Raw genomic sequence first — 23,243 nt, 5'->3', positions numbered from 1 at the left:
GTTCTAATTTTTATGGTTTCGGTTTAGCTTTAATACCGGTATCAATTTATTTCGGTTCGGTTTTAAATATAATACCGGTATCCAATTTTTTCCGGTTCGGTTTTGACTTTAATACCGGTATCCAATTTTTTCCGGTTTCGGTTTTGATTACGGTTTCGGTTTCGGTTTTAAAACGGTTTATACCGGTTTCTGAAATCGGTTTTGAAAACGGTTTCAAGCCCTGGAAAATATAATGTGTGGTTCTTGTTTCCGAATGGTTTAACCAATGGAGTAGCTAGGTTTTTATAGTTATGGTGGTATATAAGAAGTACTATTAGGTATAGAATTACAATGAAACTTCCCTTTTATGAACTCGGACGTTAAATTAAAATTAATCAGTTCGATATTTTAGGTTATTCATTATGAACCAGTCAGGACTCATTCTATCAAATGTTGGAGGATCTATTTAATACATTTATCTATACCAATTTTTTCACCTACGAGATATCACAATACAAAAGTTTCTGTGTATTACACAACTCTTAAATTAATCATTATACGTATAATATGTACTTACTGAAAGAGTATCATTGAAAGGTATTAAAAGTGTCGTATTGCCTTTATACTCCGTTATACTTAATGTCTTTTTACTAAAACACCAATTAAATTGAATCGGATGGTCTTTTCTTGTTTCACACGGATATACTTTATCAATCACCAGGCGATATTCTCCCTGTAATCAGTGGAATAAATATGATTTATAGACATTTAATTTAATTATAAAAAAAATCACAACTATAAATTTGGCACATTAGTATTAATAATAGAAAAAAGATACTATGTTTAATAAATCAAGCTGATTATTAATTTACCAAAGGCAAGTTTGGTCTAAAAAGTTTTTCGGATTGAGACGATGAGAATAATAAAATAAGTCCGAAAGTTTTGATTAACATTTTGCCTATGATTTCAACAATTACAGAGTGTTTCATACGTTTTCAACAATAAGAATAAATAGGTAACATACATACGTTCTAAAATAAATTGATGTATTTAAAAAAATTTACATCCTTGATCTGTGACACCTAAATACTGCCGGAAATAATTATATAAAAATATTGAACCGGAAAAATGTAATTCAGTTGTTTCGGTAATTATAAATGTATATATGTATTTAAATAAATGGTAGTAGTGGCACAAAAAAAGTTCCTGTGTTTCAATTTTCATAAATTAAATAATTGTAAATTGAATAAAAACCAAAATAACCTATATTATATATTACGGATGGCCAAATCATGGCTCTATTCATAGACGCTTGCAGGCTACGACTTGCTTTGTAACTTGTAAGATGTTTAGGTTCTATACTAATAATAGACTTATTATTTTTCATCATATTGAAGTGCTACGCGCCTCTTATCTCTGGTCACCACTGTTACATATATAATAATATTATTATGCATGTAGCGTGATATAGCTAATTCTGGGGTCTCATCTGTTGATACGTTTAGAGGGAATGACATAATTGATTTATAACCTCTAAAAATTTACGGAAATGAGTGTACAATTAATCATATTAAGTAGGGAAATATAAAAAAATGTCGGGAAATAATACAACTTTTAATGTTAACTAATTGGTAAAAAAGAAATTTTACATATAATTAACTTTCCGTTAGGTATACTAAATACCTACCTCTACTTTGTCGGTGTCGTAAGCTTACTACCGTAAAAAGTTATATGTATAATAGGGTGATTTTGTTATTTTTTTTGATTTCAAAAAATCCTTTGATTCTGTAGATCATAATATATTATCAAAAAATCTATACAATTATTGAATATTCGTGTTGTTCCTAATAATCTCATCAAATGTTTTTTTTTAACAAATCGTAGTCTGCAAAGAGTTAAAATAAATAATGCATTCACTATCATACTTTTCATTGTATATATAAATGATCTTCTAATATTAACATTTGACGGTTTAATTGCGTGTTTTGCTGATGATACCACAATACTAAATAATGACCAGAATAAACCAAATTTAGATTCTAAAGCGACGCAAATTATGTCTGATGTGAATAAATGTTTTAGTTCAAATTCTCTTGAAAAAAATATTATGAAAAAATGAAATCGTTATAGTAAAATGCAATATGTTGTAGAATGCATACTAGGAAGTAGCCCAATGCCTTTTTCTACACACTTACAGCTATATTATATAAAATTTGTATTGAAATATTAATTATGTGTACATGGCATAATAGAATTGTTAAATATTGTTTAATAATAATTTTGGTGGCGTACGTACCTAATTACGAATTTTGTTTCTAGGGCACATATTATCATCATAAAATATTTACCTTTTGGTTTACATAATAGGCCATTTAATTTAAAATTAAAATAATAAATTAAAAGGTAGGTTGTCTTGGTTGATAACATAAAACAGTATGCTACATAAAACAAGAGTGTTTTTAACTTTTCGACAGTAAGAGCAAATAATAGGTATGAGTTATAAAATATATTGATATATTTAGTTCTATTGACAAGTTTGAGCTGTAACCTCTAAATATAAATGAAAATATTTATATAAATATATTAACACGAAAACTGTGATTAAATAGTCCCGGAAACTATAAATTTTCATGTTTAAATAAATGGTTTAAGAGGTTTAAAAATTGATTGTGATTCAATTGAATCATATTAATGTATGTAGCTAATTTTTTACGATACACTTAACATTTGGAAATGTATATTTATGACAATATTTAGAGGTTATAGATCAAGGATGTCAATCCTACTAAATGTGTCAATATATTTTATAACTCATGTTTGTTGTTTGTACTTATTATTAAAAACGTCTGAAACACTGTATAACTGTCGAAATCATTGCAAAATTATAATCAAAACATCAGTAATTATTTTATTTCTATCATCGTCTCAATCCAAATTTTTTTTATGCCTAATTTGATAAAATTATTATTTATAAGTTATAACTTATAGTTAATTATCTGTTTTTTTCCATTAAACATAATAATTGTTTTTTATTATTATCATTGATGTGATTAGTTTATATTTGAGATTTCTTCGTAATTACATTTGTATATATAATTATTATATACAGAGAATATCGTTTGTTGAATTAAAGTAAATCCCATGTGCATCAATTTGATAATGTCATTGTGTATATGAAATATAATAAAATACAGAATTTAAACACGTTTAAAGGGTAATGTGTGATAAAGTGTAAGTATATCTACCCTGTCTCCATGGTATATGACAATATTACGGGACAACTAGTGTCAAAAATGTTGACACACAAATATGACACATGGCCCTTGAGCAGTTAACGAACGCATTTTAGAATTTTTATATACATCATATATAGCGCATTAGAGTATTTTCAGCGGACTAGGTTGTCTACAATAGTTATCTTCATATATATCTCATATGGCCGTATGTTATATTAAGTATTTGGATTAAGTGGTTAAATAATCATAAGTACAATTTATGGACCAAAAAGATATTTCCCCCCCCCCCTATTTATTACATAGTTTTCATAACGTCAAGTTAATAACATATTATATTATTATTTCATAAAGTGTAATCAAATTGGTGTTTCCCAAGGTCGCATAAGATTAAACTCAACAACAAGGCAGCCAACTACTTCATTTTTCAAATTTTTATAGCGACACACAGCTTTATATTTTCCATAAAAATATGTTTTGGGATAGTTCATAATATCTTCAAGTTTCTTCTTATCGATCTCTGGCGTAATATTTGTGCCCTGAAAACATTTAGAAAACAAAATTGTTACAAATACATAAGTAGGTAGTGGCGACTGGGTAAAATTGTAACACGTTATGATTGTAACATGGTCAATATTTGGATGTGTGATTATGTTAGAAAGCTTTGTCAGTGTAGTATTTTTTTTTTAATAATGGCCTTTATAACTGTACTCCAACGGTTGGTATAATTGAGACATTTGTATTTTTTTTATTTTTCCATTTACTCAAAAATTTTTAAAAATTTTAGTCTATACGATTTTATATAATATGACAGAAACATTTTAAGCAACAGAATACAAATTTAATCAAAGAAAAAAAGTTAGAATCTTCATTAAAATAGATTGTACATAAAATTGTTACAATTTTATTCTACTCAAACTCACCTAATACTTTTATAGACAAGTGCTCACAATTGTTCATTTTATAATTTTTTTATTATAATTTAATTAAGTTAAATTGCTGATAGGATAATACAGTTTAGTTAGTATTGTGAACAAACAAAAAAACAATATTGGACTGATTATTGGACTGAACAGTTTCTTCCACAACCATAATATTTATTGATGATAGGAATAAACTCAGAATTTACAGACATTTATATCCCTAATGTTTACATTGTGTCAACGATTATGGAGTCACACAAGGCAACTCTTTAGACCCTATATTATTCTCAATTTATTTTAAATAATTACCGGTGTAATTATTATATTATATAATTAAAACAAAGTAGACGGTGCCTTACAGCATATCTATAATTGGATTGAATAAAAAGTGTAATCCCTTAGCAAACATAAAAAAATCAATATTTATGCCAATAGTCACAAGTCGCTTACAGCTTCCCTATGGATATACAATTATAAAAAAGTAATTCAACTATCTACAATTGTAAACCATTTACTATTGTATTATTATTTAAATATTTAGGAAAAACGAAAGATTTTGGTCTGAAATTGTCAAATACAAACATACTGAATGCTTAAAAACATTATGTGAAGTTTATCCACTTTTTTAAAAAAAAAATTGTTTTCTAAATAAAATAGTTTTAATACGAGTATATGTTGCATTATTTTATTCAATTTTATCATACGATAAAACATGATGGAGAGGCAGAAATAAAACAAACATAAATTCATTACATATTACCAAAAAAAATATATTAAAAATAGCTTAGTGTCTTCCGTCGGTGTACCCACCATTCTAGTTATTTAGCCACCAGCCATACAATCTATCTATACATTGTACATTAAACACATTTTCATAAGATTTTTACTATGGAACATACACAATTATATAGAAAATATAGATAGAAGATAGACACGGAAGTATGTAAGCTTACAGAGCGTAAATTTAAGTAGTTTAAGATATTCTCCTTATTACATATTACCTCCCTGTGTTCAACAATTTGGGAAATGATGTAAAGTGTCAAATACAACGTTTATTATTTGAAAATCTGTCTATTACAACCTGTTATATAAAAAATAAAACTCTTATAATAGAAAAATAGTTAATGACCTTGATTAGAAAATATTGTGTGTCAATCAAATTGATTATTTATAAATGTAAATATTTAAGGAAACATTAGTGTTAATATTGTATAAATTAATCAAAATTATTATATGATTACTATTGTATATTTATCTATAGAATAAATCAGTATAATAACGTATAAGCTCTAATATTATTGTCATTATTGTATTATAATTGAATTTTACTGAAATAAAAGAAACATATAAAAAATTATAAATTATATAACTGTTTTTAATGGTTTTATACATTACCACTGGCCATGGACATTTATTAGTTGGAATGTTGAAACCCTCTAAAAAGTTAAGAAATGCATTTCCAACGAGATGTTTTACAGTACTGCATGCGTTTTTTGTATTGAGAATATATGCATTTGGCACCCATCCACCAGTTAAGCCCCAAGATGCAAGGTTAGCATCGATCTACAAATAAATACTATATTACGTTAGATAAGATGACTACACACATTTACAATTCTTGTAAAAATTAATATGAATGAAAAACAGATCATAACTATAATAATATAATTATTGTTATGTTCACCAAGACTTTGCTACTTCAGACTTTTATTTTGTGATAAATATATTCAGAATCATGATGAATATTATAATGTATAAGTAACAGGGAAAACAAATAAAAATTTTTTTATTACAATCCGGTAATTATTTCCAGTTAATTGCAGATACAAAATAGTTTTATAATGTGTAGTCCTTGTCTCCGTATGGTTTAACCAATGAAGTAGCTAGGTTCTTGTAATTATGGTAGGTACAATCTACATACGAAGTACAGTGAAACGTCCATTTTATAATTATAACGTTGACTTGGACGGAACATAAAAATTAACCAGTTCGATATTTTCGGCCATTTATTGATCATGAACCAGTCAGGAATTATTCTATTATATATATATTACCTAGAGGATCTATTTAATACATTTATAAATATCAATTTTTTTTACTTACGAGATATCACAATACAAAAGTTTTTGTGTATTATACAACACTTAAATTAATCATTATACGTATAATATGTACTAAGTACTTACTGTAAGAGTATCATCGAAAGGTAACAAAAGTGTCGTATTGCCTTTGAACTCCGTTATATTTGAGGTCTTTCTACTTAAATACCAATTAAATTGAATCGGATGGTTTTTTGTTGTTTCACACGGATATACTCTATCAAACTCCAGGTGATATTCACCCTGTAATGAGTGCAATAAATATAATTTATACAAATTTCATTACAAAGAAATCGCAAATGTAAATTTGACACATAAGAATTAATAATAGAAAAACATAAAATGTTTAATAAATCAAGCTGATTCTTAATTTACCAGAGGCAAGTTTGGCCTAAAAAGGCTTTCGGATTGAGACGATGAGAAAAATAAAATTAGTCCGATTGTTTTGGTTAACATTTTGCCTATGGATTTAACAACTATAGAGTGTATCATACGTTTTCAACAAAAATAATAAATAGGTAACAGGCATGCATTCTAAAATAAATTGATATATTTAGAAGGATTGACATCCTTGATCTGTAACTTCTAAATATCCGGATATAATTATATAAATATATTTTACCGGAAAAATGTGATTCAGTTGTTCCGGTCATTATGAATTTATCTATATGTTTAAATAAATAGTACTAACGGCACAAAAAGTGATCGCGTAATACAATTTTTACATATAAAATAATTGTAAAATGAATAAAAAATCAAAATTACCCATATTGTATATCATGGGTGGCCAAACCATTGCTCTATTCATAGACGCTTGCATGCTGGGACTTGCTTTGTAACTTGTAAAATGTTTAGGTTCTATAACAATAAGAGACTTATTATTTTTCATCATATTGTAGCGCTACGCGTATCATATCTCTGGTCACCACTGTAATTCAAGCCTAGACAAGTTAATGATAATTTTTAACTTAGTTAAGTTAAGTCAATGAAAAACATTTTAAAAAGTTTTTTTAACTACTCGAATCCAATCAACCACATACCCATCAAATGTTATATGTGTAGCTGAAGCAACACACTGATCATAGAATATCTCACTGCCACTGTTCCACATACTTTCTATACTTTCAGTAGGTAGGTATTCTGTAGCTGAGCTGAGCTCACACGGCAAGTTATCTGAAATCGTTATAGTAAAATGCAACATGTAGTAGAACGAATACGACAAATTAACCCAATGCATTTTTTTTACACATTTACAGCTATATAGAAGATTTATTTGTCATATTAATTATGTGTGCATGGCATATAATTGTTAAATAGTATTTAAAAATAATGTCGGTGATGTAGGTGCCTAATTACTAATTTCGTTACTAGGGCACATAAAATATTTGCCTTTAGTCAGGAATTTCAAATCTTTATTCCAGACTTGTATAGTGGTTTATAATGTACCTATGCTGCAATATGTGCAATATAAACATGCGAATGTCTACTGCAGATGAAGGTTGTATTACATAAATAAATAAAATCATTCGAGCGGAGGACCTGTTGCAGATTTCCGTCAAGTAGGCACATAACAATTATTATTAAAGTATAGGATTTAGTATACTTTGAGTCCATCGATCGCTCTGCACTAGCTATTATATCTATTATTACATTGTGGACCATTTGGTGAAAAATTAAAATAATATATAAAAAAGTAGGTTGACGTAGTGCATAACATAAAACGAGAGTGTCTTACACTATTCTACAGTAAAAGCAAATAATAACTATGATTTATAAAATATATTGATATATTTAGATGTATTGACATGTTTGAGCCGTAGCCTCTAAATATTACTGAAATTATTATCAGTAAATTATTATCAACAGGAAAACTGTGATTAAATAGTCCCGGAAACTATACATTTACATGTTTAAATAAATGGAACAATAGTTTTAAAAAGTTGATTGAGATTCAATTGAATAATATTATATGTAATTCATTTTTCACAATACAGTTAATGTCACAGTTAACATTTAGATATTGTATCATTTCTGGACATTCTTTGTTATCTTTTTCAATAACATTTTATATAGATTTTCATACACTTTTGGAGGTTATAGTTCATATGCATGCATGTTAATCGCACTCAATACATCAATATATCAATATTAAATTTTAACCAAATCAAGGTTTGTCCAACCCTGATATATAAAATAAATATAATTTATGTTTTTATTAATTAAACAACGATTCGATTTGTGAATTTCAAATTTCCGGGACAACCTCATCACATTTTTCCTGTTAAATTAATATTTATTGAAATATTTAGAGGTTACATATCAAAGATGTCAATCACATAAATATACCAATATACTAGCTGATCCCGTGCACTTCGTTTCCCGGCATCCAATAATTATTACAGTAGAACTTCCATATAACGGTCACCAAAGGGGCTGTAAGTAATGACCGCTATTTAGAGGTGCCCATCCTACAGAGGTAGAATGACATTAGGATACACTCGACGGGACCAAAAAAGTTGACCGTTACATAGAGGTGACCGTCCTATAGAGGTGATCGTTAACGGAAGTTTTACTGTAATATAAAAGCTTCAAAAGCCATGGCAAACATTTATAAACAAAAATGTCCGTTGCAAATCTCAAAATTCCTGTTTGAGCATCTCCCGGGGTTGGCCCTCCCCCTTTTTAAATTAGCCTATTTTCTTTATATACAAAACATTCCATCAGAAATTTCAAAATAATATATAATTGGTTGCCATGGCAATATGGCCACACACCGACGGAAATCTCAAATTAATATATATCTGGTTGCCATGGCCATATGGCCACACATAGGCGGAAATCTCAAAATAATATATGAATTTTTGCCATAGTAATAAGAACACTCACACCCACATACATTAATTTTTATATATTATAGATTTTATAACTCATGTCTGTTATTTGCTCTTACTGATAAAAACGTCTGAAACACTCAATAATAATCTAAATGACGGTATTTATTTTATTTTTATCATCGTCTCAATCCAATATCATTTTTATGCCAAATTTGCCATTGATTATTGATTAGTAATAATTAACAATATGCTAAATTCATTAAACATAATATTTTTTTTTTATTATTATCATTGATGTGTATAGTTTATGTTTGAGATTTTTTCGTAGTTAAATTTGTATATATAATTATTCCTCTTATTACAGGTAGAATATCGTTTGGTAAATTAAAGTATATCTATGTGCATCAATTTGATAATGTCATTGAGTGTATAAAATATAATAAAATACAGAATTAAAACACGTTTAAAAGGTAATGTGTGATATAGTGCAAGTATACCTAGTATGTTTCCGTGGACACACGGTATATGACAATAAAATGGGAAAACTAGCGTGAAAAATCATGACATATATATATATATGACATATGGTCCTTGAGCAGTTAACGAACGCGATTTAGAATGTTTTAGTACTTCATGTCATAATACATAGCGTATTCAAGTATTTTCAGCAGACTAGGTCATCTACAATAATTATCATTATAAATATCGTATGGCCGTATATTATATATAGTATTTGGCATAAGTGGTTAAATAGTCAAATGTACAATTTATGGGCCAAGAGGATATTGCCCTCACCCTCCTTAGAATGTGTACTAAATCAGTTAATGTTGGAACTGTTAAAAATATTTATTACATTGTCTTTATACCAAGTAAATAACATATTATATTATTATTTCATATAGTGTAATCAAATTGGTGTTTCCCAAGGTCGCATAAGATGAAACTCAAGGACAACGCAGCCAACTACTTCATTTTTCAAATTTTTATAGCGAACCACAACTTTATATTTTCCATAAAAATATATTTTGGGAAAGTTCATATCTTCAAGTTTCTTCTTATCGATCCCTGACGTAATATATGTGCCCTGCAAACATTTAGAAAACAAAAATTGTTACAAATGCATAAGTAGCTAGTGGCGACTGGTTAAAATTGTAACACGTTACGATTGTAACATGGTCAAAATATGGATGTTTGATTATGTTAGAAAGCTTTGTCAATGTAGTATTTTTTTATAATGATGGCCTTTATAACTGTACTCTAACGGCTGGTATAATTGAGACATTTGTATTTTTTTATTTTTCCATTTACTCAACAATTTTTAAAAATTTTAGTCTATACGAATTTATATATAATAGAAACATTTTACGTAACAGAATACAAATTTAACCAAAGAAAAAAAGTTAGAATCTTAATCAAAATAGATTGTGAATAAAATTGTTATAATTTAATTGTAGTCAAACTCACCCAATACTTTGATAGAAAAGTGCTCTCATTGTTCATATTATAATTTTTTACTATAATTTAATTAAGTTTAATTGCCGATAGCTAGTTAGTATTGTAAACAAACAAAAAAATAATATTGTACTGAGTATATGTTTTTCAATACTATGTTACACCTATATTATAAACCCTGGGTCATTTGGTAATCACAATAATATGAATATCAATTTTAAATCTAAATACCATTGGTATAGACTGAACAGTTTCTTCCACAACCGTAAGATTTATAGACAATAGGAATTAACTCAGATTTTATAGACCCTTATATTATACACTAGCGTTACATTATAGTAGCTATTATTGTTATGTCAACGATTATGGATTCACACAAAGTAATTCACTATGCCCTATGTTATTCTTAGTTTATCAACTAAATACCGGCGTAGTTATTATATTACATAAGAAAAAGTGTTGACGGTGCCTTACAGCATATCTATAATTGGATTGAAGAAAATGTGTTATCCCTTAACAAACCTAAATAAATCAATATTTATGCCAATAGTCACAAGTCCCTTACAGCTACCCTATGGATACAACTTTAATATACATAAATATAATACTAATTCAACAAGCTGCAACCTTTAACCAATAACTATAGTATTATCATTTAAATATTTAGGAATAACGATAGATTTTGATCTGAAATTGTCTTATACAAACATACAGAATGTTGATATTATTATGAGAAGTTTAACTACTCTATTTAAAAAAAATTGTTTTCTAAATAAAATAGTTTTAATACGAGTATATGTTGCATTGTTTTATTCAATTTTAGTATATGGTAAAATATGCTGTGGAGGTAAAAATCATACAAACATAAATACAGTACATACTACCCAAAAAAATAAATTAAAAATATCTTACTGTCTTCCGTCGGCGTACCCACCATTCTAGTTATTTAGCCACCCAAACATAGGTAGAATCTGTCTATAAATTTTACTGTAAAGAAATTCTCATAAGATTTTTAGTATGGCACATACACAATTATATAGAAAATATAGATAGAAGATAGACAGGGAAGTATGTAAGATTACAGAGCGTAAAGTTAACTAGTTCAAGATGTTCTCCTTATTACATATTACCTCCCTATGTTCAACAATTTGGGGAATGATGTAAAGAATCTACTACAACGTTTATGTGAAAATCGGTCTTATAAAACCTATAATATAATAAATAAAAATCATATAAAAGAAAAAATAGTTAAGACCTTGATTAGAATATATTATGAATCAATCAAATTGCTTATTTATAAATGTAAATATTTAAGGAAACATTGGTGTTAATATTGTATAAATTAATCAAAATTATTATATTATTACTATTGTATATTTATTATTTATCTATATAATAGCTCAGTATAGTAACGTAAAAGCTCTAATATTATTGTTATGATTGTATTATAATTAAATTATATTGAAATAAAAAATTATAAATTATTTAACTGTTTTTAATGGTTTTATACATTACCACTGGCCATGGACATTTATTAGTTGGAATGTTGAAACCCTCTAAAAAGTTAAGAACTGCATTTCCAATGAGATGTTTTACAGTACTGCATGCCTTTTTTGTATTGAGGACATATGCATTTGGCACCCATCCGCCAGTTGAGCCCCAAGATGCAAGATTACCATCGACCTACAAATAAATACTTTATTAGGTACTTTATTTAAGATGAGTACAAACACATTACAATTTGTGTAGAAATTAAAATGAATCTCTCACAGATCATAACTATGATAATATAATTGTTATGTTCACTAAGACTTTGCTACTTCTGACTCTTATTTCGTGACAAATATAATCATAATTATGATTAATATTATAAGGTATGAGGTACGGGAAAAAAAATAAAAAAATGTTTTTACACCCAGGTAACTATTTCCAGTTAATTACAGATACAAAATAGTTTTATATGTCATTAAAAAAAAAATTAATGAAACTATAATGTGCAGTCCTTGTCTCCAAAAGGTCTAACCAATGAAGTAGCTAGGTTTTTGTAATTATCGTAGGTACATCCCAAGTACTATTAGGTATAGAATTACAGTGAAACTTCTATTTTATAATTATAATGAACTTGGACGGAAAATTATAATAATCAGTTCGATATTTTTGGCCATTTGTTGATCATGAACCAGTCAGGAATTATTCTATCATATATATTTATCGGAGGATCTACTTAATAAATTTATCAATATCAATTTTTTCACCTACGAGATATCTCAATATAAAAGTTTTTGTGTATTATACAACTCTTAAATTAATCATTATACTTATAATATGTATTAAGTACTTACTGTAAGAGTATCATCGAAAGGTATCAAAAGTGTCGTATTGCCTTTGAACTCCGTTATATTTGATGTCTTTTTACTTAAATACCAATTAAATTGAATCGGATGGTTTTTTGTTGTTTCACACGGATATACTCTATCAAACTCCAGGTGATATTCACCCTGTAATGAGTGCAATAAATATAATTTATACAAATTTCATTATAAAGAAATCACAAATATAATTTTGACACATTAGAATTAATAATATAAAAAACATAAAATGTTTAATAAATCAAGCTGATTTTTAATTTACCATTGGCAAGTTTGGCCTAAAAAGGTTTTCGGATTGAGACGATGAGAAAAATAAAATAAGTCCGAACGTTTTGATTAACATTTTGCCTATGGTTTCAACAATTATAGAGTGTTTCATACGTGTTCAACAATAAGAATAAATAGGTAACAGACATGCGTTCTAAAATAATTTGGTATATTTAGAAGGATTGATATCCTTGATCTGTAACTTCTAAATATTGCCGGAAATAATTATATAAATATATTTTACAGGAAAAATGTGATTCAGTTGTTCCGGTTATTATAAATTTATCTATATGTTTAAATAAATGGTACTAACGGCAAAAAAAGTGTTCGTGTGATACAATTTTCACAAATAAAATAATAGTAAAATTAATAAAAAACCAAAATTACCTGTATTGTGTATCATGGGTGGCCAAACCATGGCTCTATGCATAGACGCTTGCATGTTTGGACTTGCTTTGTAACTTGTAAATGCAGCACTTATTTCTGGTAACCAATGTAATTCAAGCCTAGATAAGTTAATGATAATTGTTAATTAAGTTAAGTTAAGTCAAAGAATAACATTTAAAAACATTTTTACTGCATTTTCTTCTAGTAACACAAGCATTTTGTTGTTATCATTTCCCGCGAAACTGCCGTAACTTATTGATTATTATTATTTATGAATACTTATTGTAGACTATGAAAGTGAAATTTAAGTTTACCTATTAGTTTGTATTTTTAAAATCATAAAAGGTGGGTTAGTGGATGTCGCTCTGCTGTACAGTATGTTACAAGTGGGTCTCTGTATAACGGATAGTATTAAATTTGAATTCAATGATATAATATCACTTTATAAGAAAATCGATTCTGAGCGTAGAAGTAAATATAATAAATATAGAAAATAAATAACTATAATATTCACAATAATATCATTAAATATATTATACTTAATTAGTAATACATTTATTATTATGTATATTATAGGCTTCATTCAGAATCGTATTTCGTATATAATGATATTCTATCTTTGAATTGAATTAATTTTACACTATCCATTATTACAGTGACCTACTGTATATAGCAGAGTGACACGCACCTTTCCACCTTTTTTTTTATCAGATAGACTCGACACATAATTATCGTATACTGTAACGTGGTCGGTGTTGAAGAGTTAAATTTATCATATTCAGGGAAAAAGTAAGTTTTTTTTTGACTATATTTTAACCTTAGCTCGGGGGATCGAACGGTATTTAGAATGTTAATATCACAAATATATGATGATTGATCCAAATAATAAAATTATCAATACATTAAAGTTTATTATTACTTACGAACAATGTTTACCAAAATGTGAGACTGTCTCGGCGTTAAGGCGGTTTACGCGAAGGTATTCGCAGAGAACTAGCATTCTCTTACATAATATAGATATTTGGTCGTAGACTTATAAAAATACATATGACACCAAAAAAGGAGCTGCTTAATGTATAGTCAGCATATTGTAAATAATAAGTATATATTATACATATGTCATTTATGTTTATTGTATTCATAATATGTGTCTATTCTACATATTGTTTTGTTTATAAAATATAAGTAAAGATGTAACAATCATTAAATATTACCCTTGAATATTTTAAATGTGCTATACTAAAAAAAAATTGCAGTATAGATCATTTTTAATTTGACAATTTTTACAATTTACAAAAATATTATTGAGGTTAGTATGTTCTATTTTTTAAATAGATTAAATTTTGCATGAATTTTAATATTTACCACCACTGTGACGTGATGACTAATATTGACATTATATTAAACTTATACATTCACTGCACTTATACATAATCATCTTTATTATTTATGTATAGTTATTATAATTAATTTTTCTTTGCTCGGGCTCACAACTGTAATAACACCCAACTTTTGCAACAGCTTGCCGTATGAAATTTAATTGACATACCCATCGTAGGTGGGTTTATCATTACATACCTACGCGTTTTGTTATTAAACATAAAATCCACTGTGAGTTTTTATTCTGTTCTTTTAATATGTCTTCATCTTTGAATCTTTTTTTAAATTGTTTTGCAATCCCTGCACTCATTTTAAAGTCTTTACTGACACAATTTTTTAACGCTAAAAAAATATTTAAAACATACATACAAGATTCTTCAAAAACAAACTTACTGTCATTTATCTTTAAAAATCATATTTCTGTGAGTCTTCCGTTCTGTTATTTTAATATGTCTTCATCTTTGAATCTTTTTTTTAAATTGTTATGCAATCCCTGAACTCATTGTGAAGTCTTTACTGACACAATTTTTAAACAGTAAAAAAATATTTAAAGCATACATACAAGATTCATCAAAAACAAACTTACTCACATTTTTCATGAGTGATAAAATTCAAAAGTTTTAGACATTGGATATTAAAATTTATGGAATATTTTTTGTATGCAGTTTTATGTTCAGTGATTCTTAATTATTTATTATACAACTACTCATAAAATAGTTGGTAAAACATTTTCATTTTAGTTCTGTTAAGCTTTATAAAAGTGTGTCATTGGATAATCAATAACCATTAACCACTCGAATCCAATCAACCACATACCCATCAAATTTTATATTTGTAGCTGAAGCAACACACTGATCATAGAATATCTCACTGCCACTGTTCCACATACTTTCAGTAGTTAGGTATTCTGTAGCTGAGTTGAGCTCACACGGCAAGTGACCGAAATCGTTATAGTAAAATGCAATATGTAGTAGAACGCATGCGACAAATTAACCCTAAGAGCAGTCAAAGTTAAATTTTATGAAAATAAGTTTATGAGTGTTTCAAATAATCCAAAGTTAAATGGGCAACTTGTGAATGAAATCACTGATAATAAAACCATAAACAAGGAAACTATCAAAACGATAAGCACTAATGATAAAACATATGTTAATGAGGATCCAAAAGGGATGTCTAATATCTTCAACCAATATTTTATTAATGTAGGAAAGAATTTAGCTGAAAGTTCAAACTTTGATTTTAAAAAGTATCCTCCACAAAGTCACGAAAATTTGTCGTTTGATAATTTTTTTTGTTTAGAAATTGAAACTGAAGATGTTATTAACTTAGTCAGTAATGGTAAGGACGATGCAGCTCCAGGCCATGATAGGATGACAATGAAATTATTAAAATATGTAATTGACTTCAATAAAAATCCTTTAGTGTACATCTATAGCCTAAGCATACAGCAAGGTATTTTTCCGGATTTACTAAAATTAGCTGTGATTAAACCAATTTTCAAAGGAGAGGATAAAAAACAAGTTAATAATTATAGGCCAATATCCTTACTGAGCAATTTCGCTAAAATATTTGAAAAAATAATTAAAAAAATACTCATATCGTTTCTGGAAAACCGCAAACTTCTATCCAAAAACCAATTTGGTTTTAGACCCGGGGTAGGCACGGAACATGCCTTATTTAGCACAACTAAATTTATTTACAACGAACTAGACAGCAGTAACAATGTCTTAGCTGTGTTCTTGGATTTAGCTAAAGCATTCGATACGGTTAATCACGATATTTTGCTCCAAATCTTACCCTCGTTCGGAATTGATAAAATGTGTTTATCCTGGTTCAAAAGCTATCTCCATAACAGGAGACAAATTGTTAAGATTGACAATGTATGTGTCCAAGAAGGTATAAATGAATATGGTGTCCCCCAAGGAAGTGTATTGGGCCCGATCTTATTTTTATTATATATTAACCTGATCAGTGATCTAACCCTTGATGGGTTAGTTGTATCTTACGCTGATGACGCCTGCCTACTTTTCTCCGACAAGTCATGGGAAGGAGTACACCGTAAAGCAACTATTGGTATTAATAAAGTATTCAATTGCCTACGTGAAAGACATCTAACTTTAAACGAGGATAAAACCTTTTTTTATGACTTTCTCTATAAATAAAATATCCTTAACTCTAAATCCATTAATTATACACGAATATGTTGACGGAAACAGCTGTAACAACTTACAAAATCGTATTCTTATAAAAGAAGTAACAAGAACCCGTTACATAGGTATCATTTACGACAGCAACTTAAGGTGGAATCTGCATTCACAAAATCTACTAGGAAAGCTACGCGCAATTACCTATACATTTTATAAATTAAGGGGTTTAGTACCTGCACCTACAATGCGGGTCGTTTATTGTGCTTTATACCAGTCAATCTTGCAATATGGGCTACTAGTATGGGGTGGTTTGGGTGACTGCACTACTAACATATTGCAGGTTAACCAAAACAACATAATAAGAATTTGTCTGAATAAGTCCTCTTTAGAAGGCGCCTCGAAGGAAAATTACAGGGCCTTGGGCGTTCTTCCACTTGAGCTACTTTATGTCTTATTTTTATTTTCTCTTTTGGTTTTTGTTTCTAGTGTAATTGTAATTGTATTCATCTTAATAGTCTCTCAAATATCTTATTATGTTAATGTTTAAACCTTTTGATATTGTATTTAGTCACATAGCATTTTTATTTTGTATTACTCCCTATAAAAAAACAAGCTACTGCTTAAATAGATAGATAAATCTAGTAATTAACATTTTATTGTATGTATCACATCACCTAGCAACATTAAATATGTCTCTTCAAGGTAAAAATAAATTCATAAATAACCCAGTACAAGTCATTTTTAGTTTCCAAAATAAGCTTAAACTTTTTCAAGGAGACTTAAAAATAAATAATTTAAACCATTTTCCGCAATAAAAAAAAATGAAGATTGTTTGGTTGGAATAGCAACAAAATTGAATTGTGAAGATTATGTACAAAAATTAGAGTGTTTATCAACTCACTTTGAAGATCGATTTAAAGACTTGAAGTTACTTAAACCTTCGATTGCATTTTTATAAAAACCCTTTATAATTAATGTTATTGAAAATGGATGTCCAATATTAAAATCGATTTCAATGGATACAGCAGCATTTCAAATGCAGTTATCATTCTTTGTTGGAATTTTGGAAATATGAGCCTGTTATTAAATATCCAAAAATTACTCTTTGCGCTCAAAAGTTAATATCGATTTTTAGAACAACATATTCTTGCGAGTCTTTATACTCAACCATGAAAATTATTAAATTTAAACATCGTTCAACATTAACGGATGATCATTTAACTGAATTTTTATGGACTGCGTTAACAGCATATAGTCCTGATTTTAAAAAACTTACAAGCAAAAAACACGCAACAAATAAGAAAATAGTCAATAAAGAGAAATTATATCAATAACACTTTATTTTTACTGATTTTTTTCTATACACTGTAATTTAATAATATATTATGCTTTTTCAAATACATAAATTCATATTAAAAAAAAAAATTTGTAAAAATGTTACGTTAGGACGTGAGCCGCAAAAGTCTATGACGCGAGCCGCGGTTTGGCCACCCCTGATATATAATAGGGTAATTTTGGTTCTTTATTCATTTTACAATTATTTTATTTGAGAAAATTGAAACACAGGAACTTTTTTTGTGTCGTTAGTACCATTTATTTAAATATATAGATTAATTTATAATTACCGGAACAACTGAATCACATTTTTCCGGTTCAATATATTATATTTTATATAATTATTTCCGGCAATATTTAGGTGTTACAGATCAAGGATGTCAATCTTTTTAAATACATAAATTTATTTTAGAATGCGTGTATGTTAGTTACCTATTTATTCTTGTTGTCGAAAACGTATGAAACACTACCTATAATTGTTGAAATCATAGGAAAAATGTTAATCATAACGTTCGGACTTATTTTATTTTTCTCATCGTCTCAATCCGAAAGCCTTTTTAGGCCAAACTTGCCTCTGGTAAATTAAAAATCAGCTTGATTTATTAAACATAATATCTTTTTTCTATTATTAATTAAAATTAATTCTAATGTGTCAAATTTATAATCGTGATTTCTATGTAATGAAATTTATATATATTCTATTCATTCATTTCATTACAGGGCGAATATCGCCTAGTGATTGATAAAGTATATCAGTGTGAAACAACCAAAAACCATCCGATTAAATTTAATGTGTATTTAAGTAAAAAGACATCAAGTATAACGGAGTTAAAAGGAAATGCGACATTTTTGATACCTCTCGATGATACTCTTACAGTAAGTACGTATGATACGTATAATGATTAATTTAAAAGTTGTATAATACACATAAACATTGGTACTGTCATATCTCGTAAGTGAAAAAATCGGTATTGATGAAATTATTAAATAGATCCTCCAATATATAATAGAATAAGTCCTGACTGGTTCATGATAAATTAATGGCCGAAAATAACGAACTGATTAATTTTAATTTTCCTTGTAAGTCTTTATGACTATACTTAATAGTAATTGGTGTGTACCTACTATAATTACAAAAACCTAGCTACTCAATACGCAAGGACTGCAAATTATATTTTTATCAAAACGTTGTTTAGTGACACATAAAATTAATTTTTATCTGTAAATACCTAACTTGATTAATTGGAAATAAATAGCGATATTAAATGTGTAAAAAACTCTTTTTTTTTACCGTACCTCATACATTATAATATTAATCATAATTATGATTATATATATCATGAAATAAGTGTCTGAAGTAGCAAAGTCTTGGTAAACATAACAATTTTATTATCATAGTTATGAACAGTGAGTAATTCATTTTTATTTCTATACGAATTGTAAATGTTTGTAGTCATATTTACTAAAGTAATATAGTGTTTATTTGTAGATCGATTTTAACTTTGCTTCTTGGGGCTCAACTGGAGGATGGGTGCCAAATTCATTAATTATCAAGACAAAAAAGGCATGCAGTAATGTAAAACATCTCGGTGGAAATGCATGGTTTAACTTTATAGAGAGTTTCAACGTTCCAACTGATAAATGTCCAATACCTGCGGTAATGTATAATAACATTAAACAGTTACATAATTTATAGTTTTTTTATTTATTTCATCTATTTCAGTAGGTATATTTCAATTATAATACAATAATAACAAAAGTAATATTAAGAGCTGATAGTATACTGAGCTAAGCTTGTATTTGGTATACTGAGTAATTATTCCATTGATAAATATACAATAGTAGTAATATAACAGTATTGATTAATTTATATACTATTAACACCAATGTTTCCTTAGATATTTACAATATACATAACCAATTTAATTGATACACATAATAATCTCATCATTGATTCTTTTATATGAATATTATTAATTATATAATTTGTTTTATTAGATGGATTTTCACATAAACGATGTATTAGAATCTTTTCATAATTTCCCAAATTGTTTAATATAGGTAGGTAACATGTATTCGGGAGAACATCTTAATGTTACAACTGGTTAATATTAAACTTTGTGATTTTATAAACTTCCCTGTCTATCTTCTATCTATATTTTCTAAATAATTGTGCATGTGCCATAGTAAAAATCTTATGAGAATATGTTTAATGTACAAATTTTTTGATAGATTGTATGTTTCTGTGGCTAATAACTAGAATGGTGGGTACGCCGACGGAAGACAGTAAGCTATTTTTAATATATTTTTTGGGTAATATGTACTGTATTTATGTATGTTTTATTTCTGCCTCCTCTGTATGTTTTACCTTATGCTAAAATTGAATTAAATAATGCAATGATATATACAATTTTTTAAAATAGAGTAGATAAACTTTTTATATTGTTGTCAATATTCTGTATGTTTGTATTTGACAATTTTAGATCAAAATCTATCGTTATTCCTAAATATTTATATGATAATACCATAGTAAACAGTTGTAGCTGGTTGAATGAGTATTACGTTTATGTATAATAAAGTTGTGTCCATCGGGCAGCTGTAAAAGACTTTTAACTATTGGCATAAATAATGATTTATTTAGATTGTTAAGAGATAATACTTTTTTTCAACCTAATTAAAGATATGCAGTAAGGTACATTTAACACTTTTTTTTAGTTTGCAGGGTAACCCCAACCACTCTACTCCGCCCTTCAAAAATTTAAATACTTATAACTCATAAACTACTCGCTCTACATTCAATTTATGAATCAAAATAATTATAAAAACATTCTGCTTTGGAATATGAAATTAAAACTCTTTGCTGTCATTCAAAAAAGTAAAAACATAAAAAATTATAAAGATAAACAATATTTATAAGTATAATTTTAAAACATTGTTTTTTTAATAACATAAAAATATGTAAAAAGGTATTTTAAAAAACCTTGATACGTGTTAAAATAATATTTTACACTAAATGTATCACCCTGTATGCGTATAGTCAAACATTTTTAAGAATTGTTGACCATGTTACAATCGTAACGTGTTACAATTTTACCCAGTCGCCACTACCTACTTATTTATTTGTAACAATTTTGATTTCTAAATGTTTGCAGGGCACATATATTACGTCAGGGATCGATAAGAAGAAACTTGAAGATATGAACTACCCCAAAATATATTTTTATGGAAAATATAAAGCTGTGCTTCGCTATAAAAATTTGAAAAATGAAGTAGTTTGCTGCGTTGTTGTTGAGATTAAACTTATACGTCCTTGGGAAACACCAATTTGATTACTGTATATGAAATAACAATATAATATCTTATTTAATTGTTATGAAGACTATGTAATAAAAATTTTTAACAGTCCCATTCAGATTTGCTTCGTATTCTAGGAGGGGGGGGGATATTGTTTTGGTCCATAAATAGTGATTTAAAGTTTAAACAAAATAATCACGAAATCCAAATAATATAAATGACAATATGAGACAAACAATGATAATTATTGTATACAATCTAGCCCACTGAAAATACTCAAATGCGGTATATATGACGTATATAACAATTCTAAATCGCGTTCGTTAACTGCTTAAGGACCATGATATATATGTTACGATTTTTGACACTGGTTGTCCCATAATATTGTCATATACCGTGTTTCCATAAAAACAAAATTATATAGATTTTATATATAAGGATTAGCCAAATCTTGACTTGGTTAAAATTTAATATTGATATATTGAGTGCGATTATAATGCATGAACTGTAACCTCCAAAATTGTATGAAAATCTGTATAAAATTGTTTTTAAAAAGATAACAAAGAATGTCCGGAATTGTTACATTTCCAAATATTAAGTGTATCGTAAAAAATGAGTTAATTATTATATGAATTCAATTGAATCACACTCAACTTTTTTAACCTTTTTCCATTTATTTAAACATGTAAATTTATAGTTTCACAGTTTTCCTGTTGAATATATTTATATAAATATTTTCAGTTATATTTAGAGGCTACAGCTGAAACATATCAATACATCTAAATATATCAATATATTTTATAACTCATGGCTAGAGATGTAAGCTTGAAAATTTCTGAAAATTTTCAAATTTCTTTGAAAACTTGAAAATTTATTTTTTTTGTACTTTTCTTAAATTAATTAGTTTTTTATTTTAAATAAGGGTTTAAAATACTTTATAAAATTACTGTTTCATTTTTATTTACATTGTAACAAGTATAACGTCAGAATTAATCAAACACTTATAGTAAAAAAATATATAATTTGAGTAAAATTAAATAAATGGTTTATTTCAAATTCTCTTGAAATAAATTATGAAAAGACATGTCGTATTCCTTTCATGGTTTCAAAGAAAGAGAGGTGTGTAAGTGGATATCACTCTACCGTACAACAGAATACAAGTGGGACACACAATGGATGGTATTAAATTTGAATTCAATGATATAATATAATTGTATACGAAAAACGATTCTGAGCGGAGACGGTATGTCAGTCAAGGTATCAGACATATAATATACTTATCTATGGTATAAAAAAATGAATCATATCTCAATATCCATTAGGTACTTATAACGAGTGTAACGGTACACCATCCATCAAATCAGTCCTTTTTAGGACTAACACAATTCGACCAATCAGAACGCACCATACACAAAATAGCAGTTATCATAGACCTTTTACTAAATAAAAGCTCTCTGAGATACAAAAATGACCTAAGGGGTAAGGCTATGAATAGGGGAGGTTAGGAGGAAGACACATACTCTCTCCACAGCATAACTCAAAAA

General features: G+C 27.7%; 2 protein-coding genes across 2 annotated transcripts; one reads left to right on the top strand and one right to left on the bottom strand.

Annotated features, from left to right (window-relative positions):
• Positions 1-9,947: 9,947 nt before the first annotated feature.
• Positions 9,948-15,810, bottom strand: LOC100568925. Its single transcript, XM_029489894.1, has 5 exons — positions 15,740-15,810; positions 13,572-13,662; positions 12,863-13,018; positions 12,036-12,203; positions 9,948-10,152 (listed from the first exon to the last, which is right to left on the bottom strand). The coding sequence occupies exons 1-5, from the start codon at positions 15,808-15,810 to the stop codon at positions 9,976-9,978; spliced, it is 663 nt and encodes a 220-aa protein (XP_029345754.1). The 3' UTR covers positions 9,948-9,975.
• Positions 15,811-18,883: 3,073 nt separating this feature from the next.
• On the top strand, positions 18,884-21,734 carry LOC115034197. Its single transcript, XM_029490187.1, has 4 exons — positions 18,884-18,982; positions 19,126-19,281; positions 19,895-20,062; positions 21,558-21,734. The coding sequence occupies exons 1-4, from the start codon at positions 18,902-18,904 to the stop codon at positions 21,732-21,734; spliced, it is 582 nt and encodes a 193-aa protein (XP_029346047.1). The 5' UTR covers positions 18,884-18,901.
• Positions 21,735-23,243: the final 1,509 nt, after the last annotated feature.

The sequence above is a fragment of the Acyrthosiphon pisum genome, chromosome A2 (assembly GCF_005508785.2).
Source record: "Acyrthosiphon pisum isolate AL4f chromosome A2, pea_aphid_22Mar2018_4r6ur, whole genome shotgun sequence".
Lineage (NCBI taxonomy): Eukaryota > Metazoa > Arthropoda > Insecta > Hemiptera > Aphididae > Acyrthosiphon > Acyrthosiphon pisum.
This window is presented reverse-complemented; position numbering and strand designations above follow the sequence as displayed.

Excerpts from the sequence above, each read along its gene's own strand:
- LOC100568925 (XM_029489894.1), bottom strand. The coding sequence starts at position 15,810 with ATGTGGAACAGTGGCAGTGAGATATTCTATGATCAGTGTGTTGCTTCA. Across the intron at positions 13,663-15,739 it reads ACAAATATAAAATTTGATGG|GCTTGAATTACATTGGTTAC; the intron begins GTATGTGGTTGA and ends TAACTTATCTAG. Across the intron at positions 12,204-12,862 it reads CTTTCGATGATACTCTTACA|GTCGATGGTAATCTTGCATC; the intron begins GTAAGTACTTAA and ends ATTTATTTGTAG.
- LOC115034197 (XM_029490187.1), top strand. The coding sequence starts at position 18,902 with ATGTTAATCATAACGTTCGGACTTATTTTATTTTTCTCATCGTCTCAA. Across the intron at positions 18,983-19,125 it reads TTAGGCCAAACTTGCCTCTG|GGCGAATATCGCCTAGTGAT; the intron begins GTAAATTAAAAA and ends ATTTCATTACAG. Across the intron at positions 20,063-21,557 it reads ATAAATGTCCAATACCTGCG|GGCACATATATTACGTCAGG; the intron begins GTAATGTATAAT and ends AAATGTTTGCAG.